Source organism: Taudactylus pleione, unplaced genomic scaffold, assembly GCF_031769625.1.
Source record: "Taudactylus pleione unplaced genomic scaffold, aTauple2 ptg001041l, whole genome shotgun sequence".
Lineage (NCBI taxonomy): Eukaryota > Metazoa > Chordata > Amphibia > Anura > Myobatrachidae > Taudactylus > Taudactylus pleione.
In genome coordinates this window covers 167,031-192,029 of record NW_028285442.1, presented here as the reverse complement: position 1 = coordinate 192,029, position 24,999 = coordinate 167,031, and the positions used below count along the sequence as shown (strand labels likewise).

At 44.0% G+C, this 24,999-nt stretch overlaps 1 protein-coding gene across 1 annotated transcript in view; it reads right to left on the bottom strand.

Annotated features, from left to right (window-relative positions):
• The window catches only part of LOC148453998 (leukocyte tyrosine kinase receptor-like), a 204,178-nt gene that overhangs the window by 176,428 nt on the left and 2,751 nt on the right, over positions 1–24,999 (bottom strand). The window contains exons 3-5 of the mRNA XM_088461358.1: positions 24,844–24,992; positions 14,111–14,230; positions 10,557–10,709 (exon numbers count right to left, since the gene is read on the bottom strand). Coding sequence (XP_088317484.1) covers positions 10,557–10,709; positions 14,111–14,230; positions 24,844–24,992 — 422 coding nt within the window. The remainder of the gene's footprint in view (positions 1–10,556; positions 10,710–14,110; positions 14,231–24,843; positions 24,993–24,999) is intronic.

Sequence of the window (24,999 nt, the reverse complement as noted above, 5' to 3'; positions counted from 1 at the left end):
ACCACCGTATACCATACAGCAGCACCTATTGAGAGTGATAAAATTTGGTGATAGTACAGGCAACAATAATAAACAAAAAATACCTATCAACAAATTTTATCAAGGTAAACAATAAAAAGTACAAGCAATGATAAAAAAAAAAAAAATTACGAGTAATGGGGCAAATTTTCCTCTGACTCCAGCAGAGCGCTCTAAATGGTCTGGCTTGTGGGTGGGGTACAGGGCTGGGGGGGCCTCACATATGCGCTTGGGGCAGGCCAATATAGAAGTGGGTCTGCAATGTAAGTAGAGTCATGTAAATTGCTTTTGAGTGACCTAATTAATAGCTCATACACGAGCCTGTAGAAATTTATCTTAGTTGGTTCATCCATTTTTCGCATTCTACTGTTAATATGCGCTGTGAAATCGTCGATATCATCCGGCGGTTTCTGAAGGATGCGTTCTGCTTGTTGGAGAAATATGTACTCTTCTTCAGAATACTCCTGCTGCTTTTTCCCGTTTTTTATTTTTTTCGTTGGGGGAGGTGCGGAACATGATGGGGGGTGTTGAATACTTGTTGGCACTGGGGAAGAATTTTCCATCTCACTGTCCTCAATCAAACTTAGGTCCGGCGTGGAGGACATAGCAGGCTCTTGAGTGGGAGTCTATATAGGAAAAAAGATGGAGAAACAATATTATAGTCATGTTTTAACCCATTTTTTACTATTTTTCTAGTTTTCAAACACCGTGGAGGAGTGGAAGAGCATCGCTGAAGAGTTTGAACAACGTTGGAATTTCCCTAACTGCGGAGGAGCCATCAATGGAAAACACATCCGCATCAACCCACCTGCCAACACCGGATCATATTATTACAACTATAAAGGCTTCTTCAGCATCGTTCTCATGGCAGTGGTGAATGCCAACTACGAATTTTTGTTTGTGGATGTTGGCAAGAATGGCCATGCTTCAGATGGTGGGTCCTTCAAACAGACGGCATATTACCAGAGACTCAACAACAAAACCCTCAACTTGTCGTCACTGGACGAGACATAGCACCGGCTAAATTATGTTTTTGTTGCAGACGAGGCTTTTGCTTTACATGAACATGTGATGAAGCCATTTGCACAGAGGGGCCTGACCAGACAGAAAAGGATCTACAACTACCGTGTATCCCGTGCACGGCGCATTGTAGAAAATGCTTTTGGAATATTCAGCAACCGGTTCCACATTTTCCACATCACCATTAACTTACGTGTGGACAAGATAGACTGGGTCGTGATGGCGTGCTGTGTGCTGCATAACTTTCTGCGCAGGAAAACAACACAACGGGGACCAGTCAAGGCTAGACCTGAAGATGCAGGACATCCGGAGGAGATTGCCCAGTTTACATCAGTGTCTGCACCACCAATTTCAACATCATCAACCGCACATGCCAAAGAAGTGAGGGAGGAGTATATGGCCTATTTCAATGGACCTGGTGCGGAGCCATGGCAGGAGGATTGTCTGTGAACTAACTGACTACAGTGGATATTTGGGATTATTCTAAAAAAAGATTTTGGTTTATGAACTGTGTTGCAATTTACCAAAATCTCCTCAGACGGTACACTCACTTCTACCTCTCGCTCGGCCATCAGGACGACAGACTGGCGTTGTGGCTCCTGATCGCTGATGAAGCTTATCAAGTTATAGTACCACAGTGTTGGATGATACACGTCGTCGGTGCCTGCTCCGGACCTTTTTGAATCATCCATTTTCTTCTTCTCCTTGATGTAGACCGTACGCAGGTTCTGGATTTTGTGGCGGACTGTTTTCAGGTCAGCATCCGCAATGAACTTTTTAGTGTAGTCCAACAACACCTCTAAAGCTGCCAATTTCTGAGAGTTATTATGGTATTGTCTACAGCTTATCGCCATAGACACTCTTTTGACTGTAGGATCTCGAGGAATCCAGTCACAACTCGCGCTCACTATCCATTGACATTCCTAGGAATATAAATATTTATGTATTATTGTAAATAGTTTTGTTATTTTTAATGTTGTTATTGTTAAATGTTTTAATGTTTTTATATATTTTTTATAGGATTTAAACATGTTTGTTATGGTATTGTGATATGTTTTTCTTTTACAGGAATGTAATGTGTTTTTATTTGTATTTTTAATGTTTGTTTGTTTTTTTACAGAAATGTAATGTGTATTTATTTGTATTGTAATTTTTTTTTATACAGGAATGTAATATGTTTTTATTTGTATTGTAATGTTTTATTTATGTTACAGCACAGGTTCTCAAACTCAGTCCTCAGGACCCCTAAAGCTGGCCACACACTAGACCAACTTTCATCCAACCATCCAACTAGTTGGCTGGTTGGAATGAAAATCTGGTAACATATAGGAGTAAATGATGATCAGCAATTTGCTCCTAAATGCCAGAAAACAGGTGAAAATGGTCGTCAGACAAGTTTGTTAAATGTTTGATCTAAACAATTTGTTCAAACAACAGTTTTTGTAAATTTTCCAGCGTTTGGGAGCAAATTGCTGATTGTCATTTGCTTTCATACCTTACCAGATTTTCATTCCAACCAATCAACTAGTTGGCTGGTTGAATGTAAGTTGGTCCAGTGTGTGGCCAGCTTAACAGTGCATGTGTTCCAGGTCTCCTCACAGAATCGCAAGTGAAATAATTAGCTCCACCTGTGGAACTTTTAAAATGTGTCAGTGAGTAATGAATACACTTGTGCTCCTGCTGGGTGACCTGGAAAATGTGCACTGTGTGGGGTCCTGAGGACTGAGGCCCTGATTCAGAGCCAGACGGTCTGAAAGAGCGCTCGCTCTGAATCTGGGTGTTTTTTTTTTTTTTTCGTGCGGTCTCCTGGCCGCTCGCATAGCTGTGGGTGACCACCCACAGCTATTAGCTATTGCGAGCAGCCAGGATGATGGTCGCGATGGTCAAGACCATCACGACCATCGGGCTTGTGAGCGACGAGACCCATGTGGTAGGGTCTCGTGGCTGCAAGCCCCAGAGAGCTTCTGGCTCTAATAGAGTGATGTCAGTGGGGCCGCCCACAAATGGCAGGCGTTCGCTTGGGAACGCCTCCATTTGCGAAGCCACCCCCCACCACGCCTACCAAACGGGGCGAGCTGTCAATCACCATTGACAGCTCACCCCCTTTGGTGCGAGACCCGGAGCTACGGAGCACCCGTCGCTAGCCGGGTCTCGCGCATGCACACGACGGAGCAGGCTCCGTCGTGCGCATGCCCAGTGGGCAAACATCGACTCGGTTGCGAGCGCTCAGCGCTTGCGACCGGGTCTGAATCAGGCCCTGAGTTTGGGAACCACTGTGTTACAGAAATGTAACGTGTTTTTATTTGTATTTTCATTTTTTTTTCAGGTTTTAATATATTTCTGTTTATGTAATAGATTTGTTTATGTTGTTGCAATACATTTCTTTATGATGTTATATTGCAATATCATAAACAAATATATTACAGCAACATAAACAAAGGTAATATATTTGATTATGCTGTTGAAATATATCTTATGTTGTTGTAATAGAATTGTTTATGTTGTTGTAATGTTTTTGTTTATCTTGCTGTAATATATTTGTTTTTGAAATTTTCATATATTTGGAGTGTTTTCTAGTTATTTATTAGGTAGCCCATGACATTGATGGCCAATGAGAGGGTAGATGGGTGGCACACATTGGTGGGCATGGGAGGTTAATGCATGACCCAGACACCACCCGCCTCATTCTGGTGGGTGGTGGCTGGGTCATGCATTTATAGGTGGGTGGCACACATTGGTGGGTAGGTGGGTGGTTCACATATGTGGGCATGGGAGGTTATTGCATGACCCAGCCACCACCCGCCTCATTCTGGCAAACGGTGGCTGGGTCATGCATTTATAGGTGGGTGGCACACATTGGTGGGTAGGTGGATGACACACATTGGTGGGCATAGGAGGTTAATGCATTACCCAGCCACCGCCCGCCTCATTCTGGAGGGGGGTGGCTGGGTCATGCATTTATAGGTGGGTGGCACACATTGGTGAGTAGGTGGGTGGCACACATTGGTGGGCAGTTGGGTTGCACTAATACAGTACCAGTCCTCACCAAAGTTCTGCAATCCAGACGTCAGTGTGCAGGCTCCCAATCGTGCTTCCTTCTCCTTCTATCCACGATGCTGCACAAGATGGCGGATGGGCGTGTACAGGCTCCTGTCTGTCAAATTCCTCGACATACAATGAATCGTGAGATACATCGTGAGTAAAAAAGTACTCACGATCGGCACCACATCATGTCCCATATTGGCAAATCTGCCCTACAGCACGGCAGATCTGAAGATGCTATGTACAACGAGCAGAGACGCGCATCGTGATCATGAGTGGAAAGTCACGATTTGGCCATATTTTACACGATTTGTCGACACGATTCGTCGAAATTGGCCAAATCGGGTAAAAAAATCGCTATGTGTGTAGGCACCTTAAAATTCAGTCAAATAATGGTAAGAACACATTTGTAAGAAGAAAATTATTTATTTACACTCAGCTTTGGATGAGATGATTTTGTCAGATGGACATGGTGGATTTACAGTCCTGGGGGGGCAATAGCCTATGGATCCCAGAGCTGATGTTCTGAAAACAGTTCTACCCAGCATATTCCCTTACCTCCTAAGAGTCGCCTGGACTAGGATCACATCCTTGTAATTTGTGGTGAGCACTTGCTGTTTTTATGCAATGTGTTTAGCTGCAGGTTACATGAAAAACAGGTTATCAGTATCAGCTATGGTCTATCCGTGTATCTTAGTACATGGATATAATAGTGGATACTGATATCCTGTTTTTCAGATAACCTGCAGCTAAACACATTGCAAAAGTACAGCAAATGCTAACCACAAATCATAGGACAAGCGCTGTGGTTCAATTTATGATAGGCATAAAGACAAATGAAGCTATAGCGAGGTCAGCTGGCCATAAGGCAGCAAATATGGATTCCTATAACAGCATTAATAACACTGTGCAACAAATAAATATTTTTTATTTGTTTTCTTTCTAAAAATAGTCACAAATAGTCACATCCTACTAATTTTAGATAAAGAAAAAAGAATATGCCATCAGAATGTTTTTATTAGCGCTAGTCTTTGAGCTACACTATGTACTTCAGTAATCTAGTCATAGTGAAAAGACGTTTTAAAGTATTCTGATATTTTCTTAATACAACATCACATCACAAATAAGAACACAAAAGGAAATAACATACAGCAACCAAAAGTACTATCTGAAATACTGGCCGATTTATGAGAGCGCTTTATCTTTGCTTGTCGCTTGTGCTCCTCTTCTGGAGCATCTCTTGTCACTGCCCAGCAGAAGCGTCCCACCTACCCTGATATATTCCTTCCATTGCTGACATGTCTTGGTGGAATCACTCACCGTGCTGGTCACTCCCTGCACCTCAGTTGTCAGGGAAGAAATACAGCTGCAAGTCGAGAAGGTGGATTGTGAGTGACATGTTGCAGCCTAATTGACGATACTTTTCTAGAAGATTGTTCACAATCTCAGCATAGTTTCCAGCTCTTCTGGTTCCCAAGAAGCCATGTACAGCACCTTTAATGGCTTCCCAAGCTGCTTCCTCCTGGAAGACCCGGCCAAAGTTTTCGTCCTCAAGTTGTAAAATTTTCAGAACAGCATAGATCCCTTCCGTAACCTTTGCATCACTCAGAAGTGGAAATTTTCCTCTCAGGTACCTGAAAGCTTCTTCATCTTTGTTTATCCCTTTTACAAAGTTCTAAAAAAGTCCCAGTTCGATGTGTAAATGGACAGAAGAATTTTGATTTGATCAACCAGAGGACTATGATGTACATTGGTTTCCATTGCCTACAATGACTGCATGGCCTACAATGACTACATGGCCTACAATGACTCAGCAGTCCCGTATTCAGGATTGCCAACCTATATAATCTGTAGACGTCAGAATGCCCTAGTGTTTAACAAAATACCTCTACATCGTCATAGATGGGCTATATCTCGGAACCAAGAGCTAACTGAGAGTTTTGAATGTCATATACATTCTTCACATGTTGGAATCAAGTAGAGGTAACTATTTTCATGTTGGAAACATTTTCACTATTTGGCAACATTATAATTCTGTTTCTTTTAGGATTGAGGCTACCAAAAGGTTAAAAATAGGGACAGACTAGATGGCCCAGGTGGTTCTTATCTGCTGTCAAATTCTATACTTATGTTATAATTTTCACCAAGCAACGTCACTGTCATAAACCTAGCTGCACATTTGCACAGAGCATCTTTCATTTGAACTAGTAGGGCTATATTTAGGAAGAGGGGGCTTTGGTAAGCAGCCGCTTCCCAGCGGGTTGGAGATGAATATTTAAAGCGGCACTCACATTCAGTGTAGAGTGCTCTGTGCTTTACACTCAATGTGAGTGCCGATTTCAATTTTCAACTCCAGCTCACCAAGAAGCGGCAGCTTCATAAATATAGCCTGTAGTGTGCACATTACACCTCCTCCATGCAGTACAGGGACAGCCCATCCTATTGCTATAAAGCACAGCCCCTGACCGTCCGCCGCTCCACTGACACCTTTTAACTGACACCGTTCTGATGCTTATGTTGGTTGGTACTTTATGTCCGTTCATTTTATCGCCATCCAAGGCTTAGTAAATAGACAACCCCTTTCTTATCTCCAAAACGGTTCATTGCTTATAGTGTCTCTGTTCATGGGCAGGACAAGTAATTGTCTCTCAGAGATACTATATTCCATCTGTATCAAATAAAACAAATACTCGAGATCACAGGTTCTCAAACTCGGTCCTCATGACCCCAAACAGTGCATGTTTTCCAGGTCACCTCACAGAATCATAATTAGCTCCACCTGTGGATCTGTTAAAATGTGTTCAGAATTAATGAATACACCTGTGCACCTGCTGGGTGACATGTAAAACGTGACCTGTGTGGGGTCCTGAGGACAGAGTTTGAGAACCACTGCTGTAGATTATTTAGCCAATTTTTAATAACAAAAATAACAAAATACTGTAGTGAAAGTTTGTGCCCTTTTCACAACTCAAGGCCAGGTTATAGCTGGTTATTGGATCTCTTCCTTCCCTTACCCATAGAATTTACAGAGTGAACAGATGGAAATGATTGTGACAGTCTTAGTGGGTCCAGTCATCATCCTATAAATACCACATTGTTATGTAATTTACAAAAAATTTTTTATTTCATATAGACAGCACCATTTAATGATTTCCGAAAATCATATTTTTTCAGAAACTGACTGTGTTACTGTACGCCATCCTGAGTCAGGTTTAGGCACTTAGATGGGGTTAGGTACTAATGAGGGTGGTTAGGGTTAGGCACCTCTAAAGGAGGGTTAGGGGGGGTTAGGTTAGTTAGTACTTACCTTTAGCACAGTCGGGATCTTCACTGGTGCCGGTCTTCCGGTGTCGGGATTTGATCCCGTTTACACGGCAGCCTGTGCAGCAGAGTGATCTTTTCAGATCCCTTCCTGCTGTCTTCTGGCTGCCTGCTGCTGCCAGCTCCCCATGTCTATCCCGGTTTCACTGCACTCACTGCTGCATAAAAGGAGTCTTCATGCCCGCAGTGAGAGTCAGTGATTGGATGGTCCCTCTCAATTTTCTCCTGCTCCTCCAGTCTTCCGGAAATCTTCACAGCCTGTATTCATGTTGCACTTGTGCAGCTTGAAGACAGGCTGTGAACACTAAAGGAAGCCTGGAGAAGCAGGAGAAAAGTCTCTCACTTCCAAAAAGCTGACTTCGCATAAACATCACTTTTTCGGAAGTGATAGTATAGGTCAGGAGGCATGATGAATGCCTCCCAAACAAGCGATAACTATATTATGATGAATGGACCCCTTGATGAGATAAGCAAAAATGTCTAAACTGTTCAGCTGACTATTCTGCAGTTGGCTGTGAGAATTTTCACATTTCTCCGGCAGAATTTTGCCTTGTGTACCATATGGAATTTCATTTATTTCTATTTATCCAGGAATTCACTATTGTTTATGTTCCACTGTGACCTTACCATAACCCATACTACAATGAATTGACAATGTTGCCATTCCAGCACTAATTAATTCTGCAGAATGAGGAGTTTACAAACAGAGAATCTATAAAGTGCAAATTGACACTTTACCGAATGAGGAAACAAAGGCGGAGCTTGAATATTGCAATACACAAACTCTGCACCGCTGCAAAATGGCCTGTTCAGCAGTGAATTTGATTTGCACGAAATTCCGTTGCAAGTTTGCTCATCTCTAGTTGCAAGTCCATTTTCCTAGCTTTAGTAAGACATCGCCGACATGTCAATACATACAAAGCTGGATTGAGGGGAGGAGGGGCGGCACAGGGGGCACGTGACGCAGGTTCCCCTCTCTGAGGAGGCCCCCAGTCTTTGGTTACAACCAGTGGCGGCTCCAGAGGTGGGGCTGCAGCAAAGTCCGAAATTCAAATAGGGGAACCACAACAACTGCCAGTGAGTCCCGAGCTGGCGAAGTATGGAAGGGCAGTTGGTGCGGCTCCCCAATTTGAATTTTGGCCTGCGCTGCATCCCCACCTATGGAGCCGTCACTGGTTACAGCTGCAGTACAGAACTGCACTGCAAGCTGGAGAAATTGATAAGGAGTGGAGGTGAAGTCTGAGAAGAGGGGTAGGATACATGGCACTATACAGTCTGCACTACAAGCAGCATTGGAGAAAAAAGAGGAGGAGCTGCTGCAGACAGTGTACCCGGAGGAATGAGGAGGCTCTCCAGCTTTATAGGTGGGGGGGCTATATTGTCTGTCTGTATGTGTGTGACTATATGCCTCCATTTCAAGTACACCCCGATGGCACATCCACAATCCCTGCATCCCAAATGTTGCTCTTTAGAGCCCCCAGACTCAAGTGCCCCAGACCCCCCCAAAGCTTTAATTCAGCTCTGAATATTTCCCCTTCTCAAGCAATAAGAAAATTTTTTTAATTGCTGCGTACTGTGACAACACAAATCTGGAGAAGATTAATCAGTCCTTCTAAAGAAGACAAGTGGAGAAGTTTCTCATTGCAACCAAGCAGAATCTAGCTATCATTTTATTGAATGTATTAGATGGCTAGAATCCGATTGGATGCTATGGGCAATTTCTCCATTTGTCCTCTTACAAGGTTTGATAAATCTCCCTCATAATCACTTATTGCAGCAGTTTACCAAAAGAAAAATCACTGGAGCAACTGAGTGATACTAGATATGTGCGCACTCTGGATAGCTGGGAGACATATCTCCCAATCTGTTGGCTTAAGACCAGTGGAATTACAATGTAAGCCTCTTCTGGTAGCAGGTTCTTTTCACCAATCAGAAAAACCAATCCCTATACACGGACAAGTGCATAATTTCTTACAATCTATTGGACCATGACATTGCCAGTATGACAGGCTGTAGATAACTTTCGCTCAAAATACCATTCCCTTCTTCCATTACTCTAATAGGTAGTTATGCAAGGCTCCCAAATACAGAACTCAACAGGAATCTGCTGGTGCAAAGGCCACAGGATGGTATTTTCTGAATAGGCAAGCTAGGCACTTGCTTGGGGCAACTCTTTTCAGGGGAAGCATATAAACCATTTTATGGGTGATCTACTTATGTTATTTTTCTTTGCCAGCCATCTACTTTTTCTGATTACCTGGCATACGGGATGTCAGAAGACCGACAGCGTCATCCCAATGGTCCCGACAGGGGTCCAATAAGTATACTTACCTTCTCTCCTTCTCTAACCCTCCCTTCTTGTACCCTAACCCTCCCCACTCCGCACTCTAACCCTAACCCTCCCCGTAAGTGCCTAAACCTAACCCTCCCCCCAGTGGTTCCTAACCCTAACCTCCCCCCCAAAACCTAACCCCGCTATGCTTCTTAAACCTAACCCTCCCCCCCATGGCTAACAGGTAAGGGACCCTGCTTACCTTCGATGTCGGCTTGTCAGGATTTCGCCATGGGGCTAATGATAGACGCCTATTTTTGGTCCCAAGTCAGGCTTCCGACATCGGGATTTCGGCGGCCGGCATCCCGGGCGTCGGGCAAGCTGACTACATTCCTTATCTCTCTGCTCCTACAGTACACCACTGTTGTCAAAGGATTTTTTTGGGGAGGATTGCCCTAATTATAAATGTAGGGGTGCATATCATAGTATTAAATAAATATGTTAATGAAATGTAAAGACACTCTCATTCTGCCTGCACTGATTTACATGGAGAAGACCAGATGCATTTTTTACATCACTATGTGACACATTCTTGGCAACTGAGACATTTACATTCACGTCTCTGGTAAACTATAAAGCAGACAATAAAAACAGAGAAAGAGAAGTAATACAGAGACCACTGGGCAATATCATCTATCTATCTATCTATCTATCTATCTATCTATCTATCTATCTATCTATCTATCTATCTATCTATCTATCTATCTTTCTGTGTAAAGAAAAAAAAACAATAAAAAACTGCTGTAGTGATGTAAAAACATTTGCTGATTAAAATTGAATACAAATATACAACCAGTCTATAAACAACATATAAATCACTTACCATCAACACTTCTTGCAGAGGGCTTGTTTTCCATAAGGATTATCTGGACTTCTGGTTTTAACTCTCTAAATACTGTTTGAGCCCAGTGCGGTTTTCCATCCATACTGGTGGACGATATCCAAGGACAATGTGTTTCAAAATCACAAGTTTCTCCTTCAGTGTGGAAGAAAGAGATATAGCAAATATTCAGATAATAGGAAAAAGCATAGTGCAAATAATGCCATACTTGCAAAATGCATAAACAGAGATGACACTCATTGAACATGTGCAGATACTGTATGTATTTGCTGTGCACAATAAACTTATTCCAAATGCAGACTATAATAAAAACATTTTATATATAAATATATATATATATTATCTATAATGTGTTTGATTATGATTTGCGTTCGCTCATAGCTGCTGATGGCTCGCATTGTGCGTATGCATAGCAGTGCGCGTGCGCGAACCACTGCGAAAGGTCGGGAAGCGTTCGCTCGCCCAGCATAGACAGCCCAGCTGAATGAGTGTCAGATGAAGCCGTTTGTAGGTGGTAACAGGGCAGGCCACTAGAAACGGGGAGTGAAAGTGCGAACGCAGGCGCATCTTAACACCATTTCAGAGGCGTGCATAATTAACAGGCAACGTCATTGTACATGTCACCTGGTTGAATTTTACACTGAAGTGCTCGCAGTGCTAGCGGTATTGTATGCGTCTGCAAACACAAAGTGATTGCACGCCAAGAAAGTCCCGGACTTTTCACCTGGTGCACTTTCCGCCTACATTGCTGGTTTTGGGTCCAGAAAAGTATCGTAGCGCGGCCCGCTTTTCTCCCTATTCAATTCCAAGGGACGCGGAAACGGGACCCGGTGAAACTTAAACAGGCGAAAAGTGCTGTCAGTTTTGGTGAAATCAGCCTGACACCCCCCAAAAGATGCACTGACATGGGAGATCAGTATGGATACCCCCGAATAGCCCTGCTGAAGGTATTTGGGGTGCTTAAATGGTCTCAATAGGTGCTAATTTGTGTATTTACATGAGGGGTAAAGAATAGCATTTAGCAATATTTTTTATGCAAAATAACTAGTCCCAGCAAATTTGGAGTACCTGAAAATGGGGGCTAGCATATTTAAAAGTTGCTAAAGTGAAGTTTTAAAAATCATGGAAAATCCACCTGCTGCAAAAAACCTGCAAAGTAAAAACCACCCGGGGCATACTTGGGGACCCCCCTGGAGTCTATTTCACTAGCTTTTACTTTTGGCCCCCAACTTTGCACTTTTTCACCCCCAAAACGAAAGTACTTTTTTGGGGTGTTCTAAAGGTTTTCTTTAACTTTTTTTTATGCAGTTTACCTTTGGGGGACTGCCCTAACACTGCACGGGGGTTGCCTCAACTTTGCACCCCAAAACCCTAAATCTGCACTTTTTTCCACCTCTATTCTTCATCTTTTTCACATATCTAAATGCAGTGACTTTCCGCTTAGGCGAAAAGTCATTGCAATTGAATTGGGCGGGAAGTCTTCAACTGGCGAAATTACGTAATCGGTGAAAACTTTTCGCTGATCGCAGCTTTTCGCGCCAATTGAACATGGCCCATAGTGGGCGTGCTTATTCCTTGCCGTGGGTTCGCCTGCCTTGCCCTCACTTAGCCGAATTTGCATACTGAGAACGAGTGTACACATCTAGCGACCGGGTCTGAATCGAGCCCACAGTTCCAACTGATTTTCCAACGTTTCAGGGCACTTTTATTCTGTCCTTTCCTCAGGGATACAAAGGTTAGACACACAGCATAACTTTGCCATTTGCACTTTGCATAACTCTGCCACATGTGCAAATAAACTGATTTTTACAAACCAGTTAATCTCACTCACAGACCAGGCAAAACAGCGCCTGGTCTCTGCCACGTAGAATGCGGCTGGCATAAGGATTCCACTTCTGACACCACTTTGTACGAATCTGCTTACAAAGGAATGACTGTTCACACCGGTTGGTTTAGCAGATGGCTTCTTTACTCATCACATATTGTTATAACAGCATATTCGTATACATGAGATGGTTTCCTGACACTAGCTATTTGCCACTATACATATATATAAACTCTAGCCTTTAATACATATTTTACAATTCAATAAACCGTTACTTATTTATCCTTCCTTTTTCTGGAATCGTTATGTAATCAGGATGCCTCCTATCAGGATGCCTCCTATCACAAAACCAACAGCGGCATCCTGTTGGTATCCCGACAGGAGTCGGGTAAGTATACTTACCCTACCCCCTTCTACCCCTAACCCTCCCTGCTTGTAGCCTAACCCTCCCCAACCCGCACCCTAACCATCCCCATTAGTGCCTAAAGTCTCCCTCCTTCGTACCTAAACCTAACCCTCCCAGCTTGTAGCCTAACCCTCCCCGTTAGTGCCTAAACCTAAGTCTCCCTCCTTCATACCTAAACCTAACCCTCCCCCCTTAGTGCCTAACCCTAACCCCTCCCAGTGGTGCCTAACCTTAACCCTCCCCCCTAGAGGTGCCTAACCCTCCCCCCAAACCTATCTCTAACCCCGCTATGTAACCTAAACCTAACCCTTCCCCCCCCACGGCTAACACTAAGGACACCCTGGACTTACCTGGTTCGGGCAGCCGTCCTTCTGTGTTCCGGCTTCGGGATTCAGATAGGCGTTGGTATTTCGACGCCTATTTTACCTCCCTTGACGGGATTCAGCCCTCGGAATTTAGACCGGAACTACATCCCCCTTTATCTGAGCACTGTACTTCCACGTAGATAGATAAATTATGTAAGACAAGTCTATGTAAACCCGTTATTGGTAGAATTTGACATTTTTTTCTCTTAAAGTGTTTCATGTATTTCCCTTGATATTGGGTAGGCGTATTTTTTATTATTATTACCTCCTCATATTATTGTAAAACCCATACTTACCTACTTTTCAATGGTTCCCTTTTGGCATACTGAAGCGGAGGGGAGGTCCGGATGGGAGATGTGATTTACGGCATTGTAATGTACGTTATGGTAACACTATTCACGGAGATTCACGTAATCACAATCCCACCCACTTCACTGGAACATTTCATAGTCTCCGGAACAGTCCGGGAGTGTGGGCAGGTATGCTTCCATCCCTTGGAGTTTATTCAGTTATCCTGTAAAGCAGCATTTTTGTTTGTGCCTTTGCATAGTCTAGGGAACTGTTGCAGGTATCCAGCATTATATATGTAACATTGCACCTGACCAGGTCGATCATGGATCCTAATTGGGTGTGGTGCAAAATGTTGACATTCAGAGTGTCGCCATGTCGACACTGTGCAATGCAACAGTAGGCATGTCAGCTCTAGCCCTAAGCCTAACCATAGCCTAGCATGAACTGTCGACATAGTGCCTGTCAAAATTCACAATGTGGACAACACTCGAAATGGTCTAAATGTTGACATAATGTCTGCATAACTTCTAAACAAATAATTGCTTATCCTTAAAGTGACACCACATCCTAATGCTAGAAGTAATACAATACTTGCCTTTCAGGATAAGCAGATGTGAAATGCACCCAACTCACAGCAACAGAGCCTTACCTGATGGCTTGGCCTGAGATGACAAGACGGACTCTTCATCATCACTCACAGACACACTAGTCATGGGTAAGCCAGGTGTTAAGATGGATTCAGCGTGGAGTCCCGAGCACCAATCAGCAACTGTGTTAAGCAGAGCAAGCACATCACTAGCAAGTCATATCATTTCCCAGACTCGCTGGAGAACATCTGGCATAAGTTATGGTAGTGAGTTATAATAGCAGTACTGCTAAGTATTAAGATGTAAACATGTATCATATTATAATAGGTAACAAAGAACTCTAATGGGAATTCTAATGGATAGCTGACTAGAAGAGACCACACATACCGTATCAAAAAATTTTATTTAGAGAATATATAAAATAAGTATACATACTACAAACACAGTTTTTGGGCGTTTTCTTTACCTCTTTTTCACTGAGACACTCTTGCCATAAACTATTTTCAGCGAAATGAGCACAGAGGGGCTCATGCAGAGTTTAATGCAAGTCAGTCATAATTGCTCCTGCATTGCGTGCACAGAACTAAATGTGCATATTTGACCGGGTGTATAGTTTCAACAGTATCTTTGCAAGTGAATCGCCCCCTGTCTGTGTGCTTGGTTTGAAACTGGTCATCATCATTAGTGGGCAATTAAAACCTGGCATATTTACGCTTCCGCACAACTCTGTATAGCTCACAATTTCATCCCTTACTGGACATACGTGAGAACACCCAGTTACAGCATACTTGCCCAGGCTCCCGAAAATCGGGTGGCGCTCCCAGCCGCCCATAAGAGAGAGCAAGTCTCCCGGACTGGTTGCCACTACCCGCACCTCTCACTTACCCACTTACCGAGCAAAAGTGGGCGGTCTGGAGGGGAGGGTGATATCACATTATCATAGCCCCGCCCCCTTTTTTACACAGGCAGTAATCTTGTTCAGTCTGACTTCAGTCCTGCATTTCACCTGGTTTTAATCAGCCACAGAACATGTGTAATTCATGAGTGTCCTGGTTTAAAGGGATAGTATGGTAATCTTATGTAAAGCCCCCTGAAACATTCTGAGGATGCTCCGGCAAGTGCTGTAATTCCCGGCCCTGGCGACCCCGATCCCTCGGCATGATGTCATGACATCATGTCCTTAGGGGACATGGCCGTCAGAGCGTGCAATAAAGCCCTGTTAAGATCCTGCACTTAGGTCACTTGACTTATTTGGAAAATGTTTTGTACTGTGATGCTAACGCTAACAGGGAAGATAAATTACATTTCGATGTGAGGATTACCTCATATAGACAACACAAAAATGACAGGTGTGTTTTCTGTACCCCCTATATAAAAGGAATATTACAAGTTACCCTAGAGTTCCAGTGTGAGGTACATTATTTCATTAGTCCCACAGACACAATTTGGTAATCAGTAAGTGTTTGTGAAGACTGATACCCCAATCAATAAAGAGGAACAACGTGGAAGCAAATATGGGTGTCGAAGCTGGATTATTGACTGAGACAAGATCAGTTTAAAATTGGATCGCAGCGACGCCGTCTTGCGACTGGCCGCAAGACGCCATCTTGGAAATGAGATCGCAAGACGCCATTTTAGATAAACTCACACTTTAGTACATGTGGCGATATTACTATTAGCATCATGCGATTGCATCTGTGACCATCGCCATAAGATACGGCGATTCATCAAAAGCCCATTTCATGACTTTACGTAGTTTGGGTGCTCTGGATAAAGTGTGTATATTATTATAATTCCCCTAAAGGATATATTTCAGAAATGGCTGTACAGTATGTCAAAATTGGATTGCATTAGCTAAACAGAGCAAATGGCCACGTGACAACTAGCCTGTGAAGACAAGCTTCATGGACATAACGTCTGCTCTCACTCCAGGTGGCCCTGCTCGAATACAGCAAGAGGGTCGTTTGTAGCACCTTACATTAGCAGGCTTCCTACAATAAAATACCTTCAAAGCCAAGAGTGTTATCTGAGGTTTGGGTCTTGTAGCTGTGCTAATTTGCATCCACACAGGCCCTGGGAGAACAAAGACCAGTATGTTGGAGCCTGAAAAGGGTGGGGGCTGCTGGGGCATGAGCAAGTCATGGAACTATAATGCTCAGCATTCCACACTGCTAGGTGTTCTCATACACACATTAATACTCACAATTGCGCTGTTAACTAGTCGCATATTAGCGAATGCATAAGACCCTTTATGAAAACGCTGAATATTAGTTTAACGCACACGCATCTGCCCCAAGTTAACTAGTGTCTTTACATCAAACCCCACATACTCACACATTACATATTCACATACAAGGTTCCATAAGCTTTAAGGTATAAGATTCGAGTATGCACATTTATTATCATTGCTAGGAAATAAAGGTTATTTCGTAACTAAGGTTTTATACGTGATAAGTCCATGTTTGGTATTGTACTGATGCGTACTCTCTCAACAGTATTCCGGTAATATCGATGGAGAGATCGCAACATGCATTCTCAACTTATGGACCGCAGAGACTTCAAACAACAAAATGTACATTATATGAACAACTGTTAGGATTTGCATGGGGCAGGAAACCAGAGACCACCAGTTGTTAGAGGCTGGATCGTGTCTATTTGAACCAACCTGTTAAATGCCGTGTAACATATGCCCTCTCCTTTAGGACCAATGGTATTAGCAACAAACTTCTCTATTGTGTTGTTTATTTCTGGGGGGTATAGATATGTGTGCTCTGACCCTGGGTTCCTAGTCTTCGTGCTGAATGCTGATTGACGAGGGGTTTCTTGCTGATGCCTAACATCTGGACCAGAGAGCGCTGCTTATGTATAATTGTACTTGGGTCTGTATAATCTCTTTGCGCTAAGATTATATGAGGATCATAGCGTGTAACTGCTGTACTTTCACTTGAATAATACTTTGTGCTTTGGAACCACAGGTTCTAGGTCTGGAGTCTTTATTTACTCTATGACTGCGTACGCAAATTAGATTCATCCTTAGAGGTTTATAGGCAGGATATTAGAAGGTATAGGCAGGGGCATATAGAGGTTCAAAGGCAGAATCCTTATGGGTCAAAAAGGGGTGAATTTAGGGTGTAATCCAGAGATTTTGCTATTATTTTAGATGACTATTATTTTAGATGACATGGGGGGGAGGTGCGTCGCTGTACATGGGCACTCCAATTTATCAAAATATCTTTGTATGAAGGTGTATAATAAACTATGATAGCAAAGCTATTTTAACAGAGCTTAAGGAAAGGGCATTGGCTTATTTATTTATTTATTTTTTATCTTTTATTCATTTCTTTTTTACAAAAAATGATTTACCAGTTTTTGTTTTGACGGAAAGAATATTCACAAAATAATCAATCGCAAGGATATGGTCTATATAAAATAAAAAAAATAAAAAATATATATATATATATATATATATATATAGAAACATACAAAATGTACTAATTTCTAGAAGTTAAAAATGAAATGTAATAAGTAAAACAGCAACGCATTCGGTATGATTTACCGCCGGCCGCATCCCGACAGCGGCAGCTCGTCAGAGGAGGAAATCCCGATCGTCCTAAAGGTAAGTATAAACTAACCTAATTCTACCCCCTAACCCTAACCCTCCTTTAGGGTGCCTAACCCTACCCCCCCCTGTGCCTAACCTAGCTTCAGCAGCTTAGTTCCAATGTATACTGTGAGCAGCCATAGAGTTGCTCACAAGTTTGATGGTACGGCCGATGGTGCAACTATGTACGCAAGCGGCAGGTTAGAGAAGCAGCCATTGGGTGTCTCTGTATAAATCACGGAGGCTGCGGCATTAGCATGAATTCTCAGTACTGCTGCCTACTAAGACACAATGGTGACGGGATTGGCGTTCACCTCAGAATCAGGCCCTCAGTCCCCAAATAGTCAGCTTTAATGATAAATGGCTGCTACTGCTATGGGTACAGCTCTGAATCACCCCCTATGACCTCTACTAGTTATAGCTACACTATGTAGAAAAAAGAAGTGATTGGACACCCCATGCAAGTACAATGCATACCATGCATATACCATTGCACACAAGTTCCAAATGACAACTAATGTGGCGGTTGCGACAAGAACACTTGGTAGGGAGGCCCGTGCACTTGCAGTTCTACGGAAACAACAAATGTCTTTATCAGGACGACAATGCCACCTGTCATGTTTCCAGGGCAACGCTCGACTGGTATACAGAAAATTCAGTAACCCAGATTGACTGGCCAGTTCAGAGTCCATATCTTAACCCCATTGAGAACCTCTTAGGACGAATTGGAGCGACAGGTGCGTTCTACGCCAACTCTAGTTCAGTTCACTTCAGTGTCACTGTACTTAAGGCATAGATGCCGACATTCTGGCTGCCCCTTCCGGGAGGGGGCAGCCAGATCGTCAAAATCGGGGGGCATGTCCGGCGCTTGTGGGCGGAGTGGGGGCAGGGACAAAATGACGCAATCGCGTGGCCACACCCCCACTCCCGGCCAAAATGGGAGGGTAGGCAAATATGACTGAAGGCGGAATGGCAAAACATACCATCTGCTGTTGTCCAGGAACTTGTGGACAGTTTGCCAAGAAGGGTGTCTGCAGTAATCACTGCACATGGTGGCCCTACAAAGCTGACATCAATAAAATCTCGTTGATCTATTTGCTGTCAGTGTCCAATCACTTTTGTCTACATAGTGTACATATAACATATGTAACAAGAAAGACATGAAGACCGTTATCGCCATCACTCCTTCCTTTGGTAAAATGCATTCGTCTATCACTTCAGCATCCTTATAGTATAGAGCCCCTTTCCATGCGGATAGTCTTTCCATGCGGATAGTCTTTCCATGCGGATAGTCTTTCCATGATTTCTAAAACTACAGTTATCAGTTAAAACTTGTGTTTGCAATGTAGATCATGGATTTTGAAGAAAAGGGACTCGTCTCCTTTAAATATACAGGTAGACTAGGAAACATTACAATTTGCCATGAGAGCTGAAGGAAAGTCTATTATTTCTATACTCTGTAACATGCACTCTTATAGAAGATTGACAACAAATAAAAATGTTTCTCCCACTCAACATCGATTTTTCTTCTTGGACACTTATAGATCCTCTGGAGAATCCTAAGCAAAAGACGATGTCAATTCTATCAGTTAATTAAAATGGCATTTTGAGGTTTCAGAACACGGCTGATTTAGAACTAGTTTTGCTGTATCATTAATCAATTGCACAAAGTGTAAGAGGTCAGTGCAGGAAAAAAAAAGTGACCTGTCTATTTCAATTATACCATGACTTAGTGCCAACAGTTATTGGGGGATAATAAGTTAAAGTATCTTGACTCTATGATAATTACTATCATTCAACATCATAGAGATAATTTCTTTAATTAGTATATCCTATCGTTACACAGGACACTGAAAGTACTCACAATGTTTGATCAGCGGCAGCCGAGTTGTTTATTTGTCTAATTGAAGAGAATATGTATATATCTGTAGCGAAGTATTTTAAAGTGTACCTGGCTATTACACCCAGCAGAGGGCGTCATTCTATGTGCTCAAATAGTATTTATCAGCATATTTCCTAACAGCCCTGATTTAAACAGGACATTCCCGAGTTCAATGTCCAACCTCTGTGAGGTTCTGGTTTTGTTGTGGACCCTGGGTGGTAATAGGAGCAGACTCTGAAGCAGATTTAAAAATAAACGTGGAGTTTTTAATGAGTGGCTTAACAGACATGAATGTGGTAAAACAGAAAGTCCGGGTATAGCACTAAAGTGCACTTGGGAACTATAGTGAGGCAATAGGAAAAAGTCCAGGTAGTGATAACAGAAGGCAGTCCAGTATTCCAGGTCTTGTGAGGCTGAAATGAATTGTGGCTGAAGAAATAATATCCAGAGGAAGGTGCAAGTGGAGGCAAGGTGCAGGATAATAGCTGACATAGGTGCTCAGGCAATGGGGAAGGCAAAAGGAGGAGGCAGTGGGAGAAGGCAGTGGAAGTCCAGCAGGGTAAGGAGCAGGTTAGGTGAAGCAGGCCTAGGCAGAGATCCAACAGGCAGGCGGACAAGCTCAGGAACTCTCTCTCAGCTTACGCTGAGAAACACATTGCACTGGCAATGCAAGGGAGCTCTGAACTCCCTTTTATACCCAGCGCCCAGTCGTGAGTGGTCAGAGAGTGAGCATGTGACACGCCAATATTAGGGAACTAGGTCACATGGCCGAAAACAAGATGGCCGCGCCCATGCCGGAGCGGAACGGAAACACCGTCAGGCCTACCCAGCACAGAGTGACAATATGCCCACACAGGACCGCGGACAACCAATGCTCCCAACCAGGCACCAGCACCACCACCAGATGCCCCTCGCCATAACACCCGCACAGGTAACACCCGCCGACCACCATCCCGAGAAACCCCGGTCGTGACAACCTCATCATGGTGAGTAGAGAGATTATTATTATGAGTGTGTTGCATAGTGTCTTTGGACAACACAATAATTCTAAATTGTATTAATGGAAGAGGGATTGGGGACGGCCTAGCACTTTGGAAGAACTAGACACACTGCCAATCGACTTGACCATGCCCAATGCGATACACCTAGGCTCCTAACAAGACATGGCTACGCTAACTTTTTGATGGAGGTGTGGCTGTGCCCCAGTTTATATAATGTAAATGTTGGGGGTTATGTTCATAGGGTAAAGTTTTCTAAAAAATGGTGATACTTATTTGCACATGGTCATATGGAGTCTCTTTAAACTTTCCAAAACTTTTTAATGTGACTAGGAAGGGGAGATGTGTCAAACCTTGTAGTGCGATCAAGTGGAGAAGTTGCTCATAACAACCAATCACCATCTAACTGTCATATTACAGACTGTGCTATATAAATCAAGTCAGAAATTGGAAGAGACACAAACAGCGGTGCTGATAATATAAACATAACTTCACAAATAGTGATAATACATCCCTTGGTGATATAGTGAGTGATGTATCGTCCTGTTATCGTGTGGACGGATATGTCCTCTCCTATGGCAAGTCTTGAAGTAATATTCACTCAGTCAATATAAACAAAAAAAAAACCATCAAAAAGAATACTAATGTGTAGTATGTTCATACAACAAATGCACAATATACGGAACATTGGAATCTTTTCTTCAATATATGGAAATGTGGCATACCCAACTCACATGGATAGTGAGGATGGTAAGTTTATAAAGGTATCTATAAAGCCTAATTATATTTCAGATGCAAATTTGGAAGACAGCGTACCAAACTCACATCTATACATATTAAACAGGGCACATAGTGGTTTCTTTTGTTCTTTAAACAGTGTTAACATTGGGCATACCCAAAACTTACAAAATGTTAATTAGTAATCCTATAACGGTATCTTTAGATGGTCGCTTAGATTGCGTACCCAAACTCACACTAGGTCATAGAATATTAATCCCATCAAGATATCTTTAAACTGTGGGTATAGATGTGTACCCCGACTCACATTGGAATGGGTATGAAATACCGCCAGCCGCATGGCCGGCGGTTCGATTCCCGTCAGCGGCAGCCCGACAGGAGCAGAGTGAGACGCAGCGGAAGCCCGATAGCACTGGAAATACAGATCGTGGATAGGTAAGTATCCACTAACCTAACCTAACCCCCCTGACCCTAACCCTCCTTCGGGGTGCCTAAGCCTAACTTCCCCCCCAAGTGCCTAACCCTAATCCCCCCTCTAAGTGCCTAACCCTAACCTCCCCCTTCCCCACTACCTAAACCTAAGTCCCCCGGGGGGGTGCCTAACCCTAAGTCCCCCCCGGGGTGCCTAACCCTAACCCTCCCTCCCCTTAGCCTAACCCTCCTGGGGGGGTGCCTAACCCTAAGTCCCCCCCGGGAGCCCTAAACCTAACCCTCCCCCCCGCGGCTGTCCGCTCGCGGCGCCCGGCATCACTACGATCGGGATGCCGGGCGCCGGTCTTCCGGCGTCGGGGAAATGCGGCCGTCTACATCTGGACGCCCGGCATTTCACCCTTGCCGGGATAAGACAGTTGGGAAGCCGGCTGCCGGTATATAGGCAGTCGGCTTCCCCATTGCTTCCCCTCACATTGTATTAGATGGTGACACTCCCATAGAGGTATCTTTGTGTAAAATTCTTTACATCACCATGGGTCCTCAATTGAATTTCTCCATTCAATGCAAAAACATATGATGAGTTCAAATCCAAAAAAAGTTTTAATAAAAGCAATGAGGAGTGGTAAACTCCAAGATAAAAAGTAATGCGGAAGTATCACAATATGTACACAGAGTTCATCAGAGTCATAAAAATGTTAATAAAAATAGATAACAACACACAAAAAGTCGAGTACAAAATTAAATGTAGGAGAAAAAAAAAATTCGAAGCATCATAAAAATTTCAAAATATGAAGCTACTCACACCCCTTGTAAGTATCAACGCGTTTCGGACCTTTTTCAAGACATACTGGTGGTGTGAGGAAATTAAATGAATTGAGTAGCGCTTGAGACTTTCAAAGACATTAATATCGGGAGTCCCTTACAACAATATTTAATCAATAAAACACAACACCATTAGCACATGGAAGTTAAGAATAAAGAACATCCAAATAAAATACAGTGCACAAATCCTATATTGCAGTACTGAGTATATAGGAGGGCAACAACAACATTTGTTACCTCCTTAGGGTGGAATTCAATTATTTACGTTGTCCGGATCTCCCGTCTAAAGTGACAGGAGATCGCGGGCTGCTATTCCATTGCTGCCATTTTTCGTGCTGATCGCGCCCAAAGTGGTTGAGTTTAGCGACTGCGAAAAATGATGTTTGGGTGCCCAAACAGGTTGGGGCTGCGAGCTGAAATGGAGCGCTGGCAGCTGATCGCACCCGACAGGAGCAACAATTGAATAGCTCAGTCGGGCGCAAAGGGGGGTAGAAACTATTGTATTCCACCCTTAATTAGCAACAAATAGTCAATATGTAACCAATTGTAGCAAACCATCACAAGTCACTTTCCCAGACTCGACTGCCTGTAGTTAAAGATGCAGTGTATCCAATAGTGCAGTGGTTCTCAAACTCGGTCCTCAGGACCCCACGCAGGTCACGTTTTGCAGGTCTCCTGGCAGGTGCACAGGTGTAATCATTACTCACTGACACATTTTAAAAGATCCATAGATGTAGCTAATTATTTCACCTGTAATTCTGTGAGACCTGCAAAACATGCACCGTGTGGGGTCCCGAGGACCGAGTTTGAGAACCTGTGCAATAGTGCAAACACCGACTTTAATAACCAGGGTACTAGAGCCCTAGGAAAGTTGCAGATGGTGAACAAATAGACATATATTCCTTAATGTGGTCTGCAAAAGATATCACGTGGACTTTATTAGTTAAAACCACCAAGCTTGGTCCAAGATATTGAGAGTCTAATAAATAGCCGGTTCAAATAAACATAGTACTCCATTCGTGGCTGCATTAAGCAAGCTGGTCTGATTGTCTTTCTGTTACGAATGTCGGGGATCTGACACCCAGAAATCCCTGTGGGAGAAAGTAACAGACAAGGTGGAAAGAAATGTTAATTATTGTCCCGGACAACTGTCTGAATGCCACACAACACATGGCTAACCGCCGGCAGAAACGGCTGAGTACTGAGCGGAGCGGCTTGAAGCCGATGTAGCGGCTACTGAGCCGATGTTGTGGCTGAGGCCGATGTTGTGGCTTAAGGTCGATGTTGTGGCTGAGGCCGATATTGCGACTCGTGAGTCGATGGTGCGGCAAGTTGCCAGAGATTTAGCTGAGTAGCTGAGTGGAGCGGCCTGAGGCCGATGTAGCGGCTACTGAGCCGATGGTGTGACTCATGAGTCGATTGTGTGGCAAGTTGCTGGAGATTTGGCTGAGTAGCTGAGTGGAGTGGCTTGAGGTTGATGTAGCGGCTACTGAGCCGATGGTGCGACTCGTGAGTCGATGGTGCGGCAAGTTGCCGGAGATTTGGCAATGGACCGTAGTTGGCAGCAAGATCGAGTTGTTGGAGGAGATGGACGCGAGACCTAGGTGCAACTCCTCCTGACCACCTAGGCTCGGTCTTTTCCCGACTTAAGGGTACAAGTGTTGAGACTTTGGGGCTGATTCAGACCTGCTCGCAAGCGGGTCGATGTTTTCCCCCTGCGCATGCGCCGCCTCCGGCGTGCGCCTGCGCAAGACCAGGCCAGCGACGGGCGCTCTGTCGCTATGGGTCTCACACCAAAACGGGGCGGCTGTCGATTGTGATTGCAGCTCGCCCCGTTTTGGAGGTGGGTAGGGGGGGTGGCTACACAAACAGAGGCGTTCCCGAAGGAATGCCTGCCGTTTGTGGGAGGCACCACTGACATCACCAGTGATGTCAGTGATGAGCTTCCGGCTCTATTTAGAGCCGGAAGCTCACTGGGGCTTGCGGGAACGAGACCCTACCACAAGCTTAGCGAGTGGCCAGGAGGCCGGCTCCAGAAAAAAAAAGCTGCCCTGATTCAGAGCGAGAGCTCTGAAAGAGCGTCCGGCTCTGAATCAGGGCCTATGTCCCTTGCTGCCGCAATACAAGCAGATGCCCTGGGCTTGTCTACGGCGTCTCTCCTGTGGAGGTAGGTGGAAGGTGCCTATCTGCATTGGCTCCTCCATGTCCTGACTTGAGGACAATGCAGCCGAAGTTTGGGGAGGCCATACAGGATTCTGCTCGCGTCTTCTCTCCCTTAGGTGAAGATCAATCCGGATGGCTGTACTAATTTGATCATCTAACGAGCTTGGAGTAGGATGCTGGACCAAGATGTCCTTGATCTCCTCCAAGAGGCCCAGATGGTACTAGCTTCGCAGTGCAGGGTCATTCCACCCAGAATCCACAGCCCACCTGCGAAACTCGGAGGAATAGTCTTCAGCTGCCCGGTGACCCTGGGAC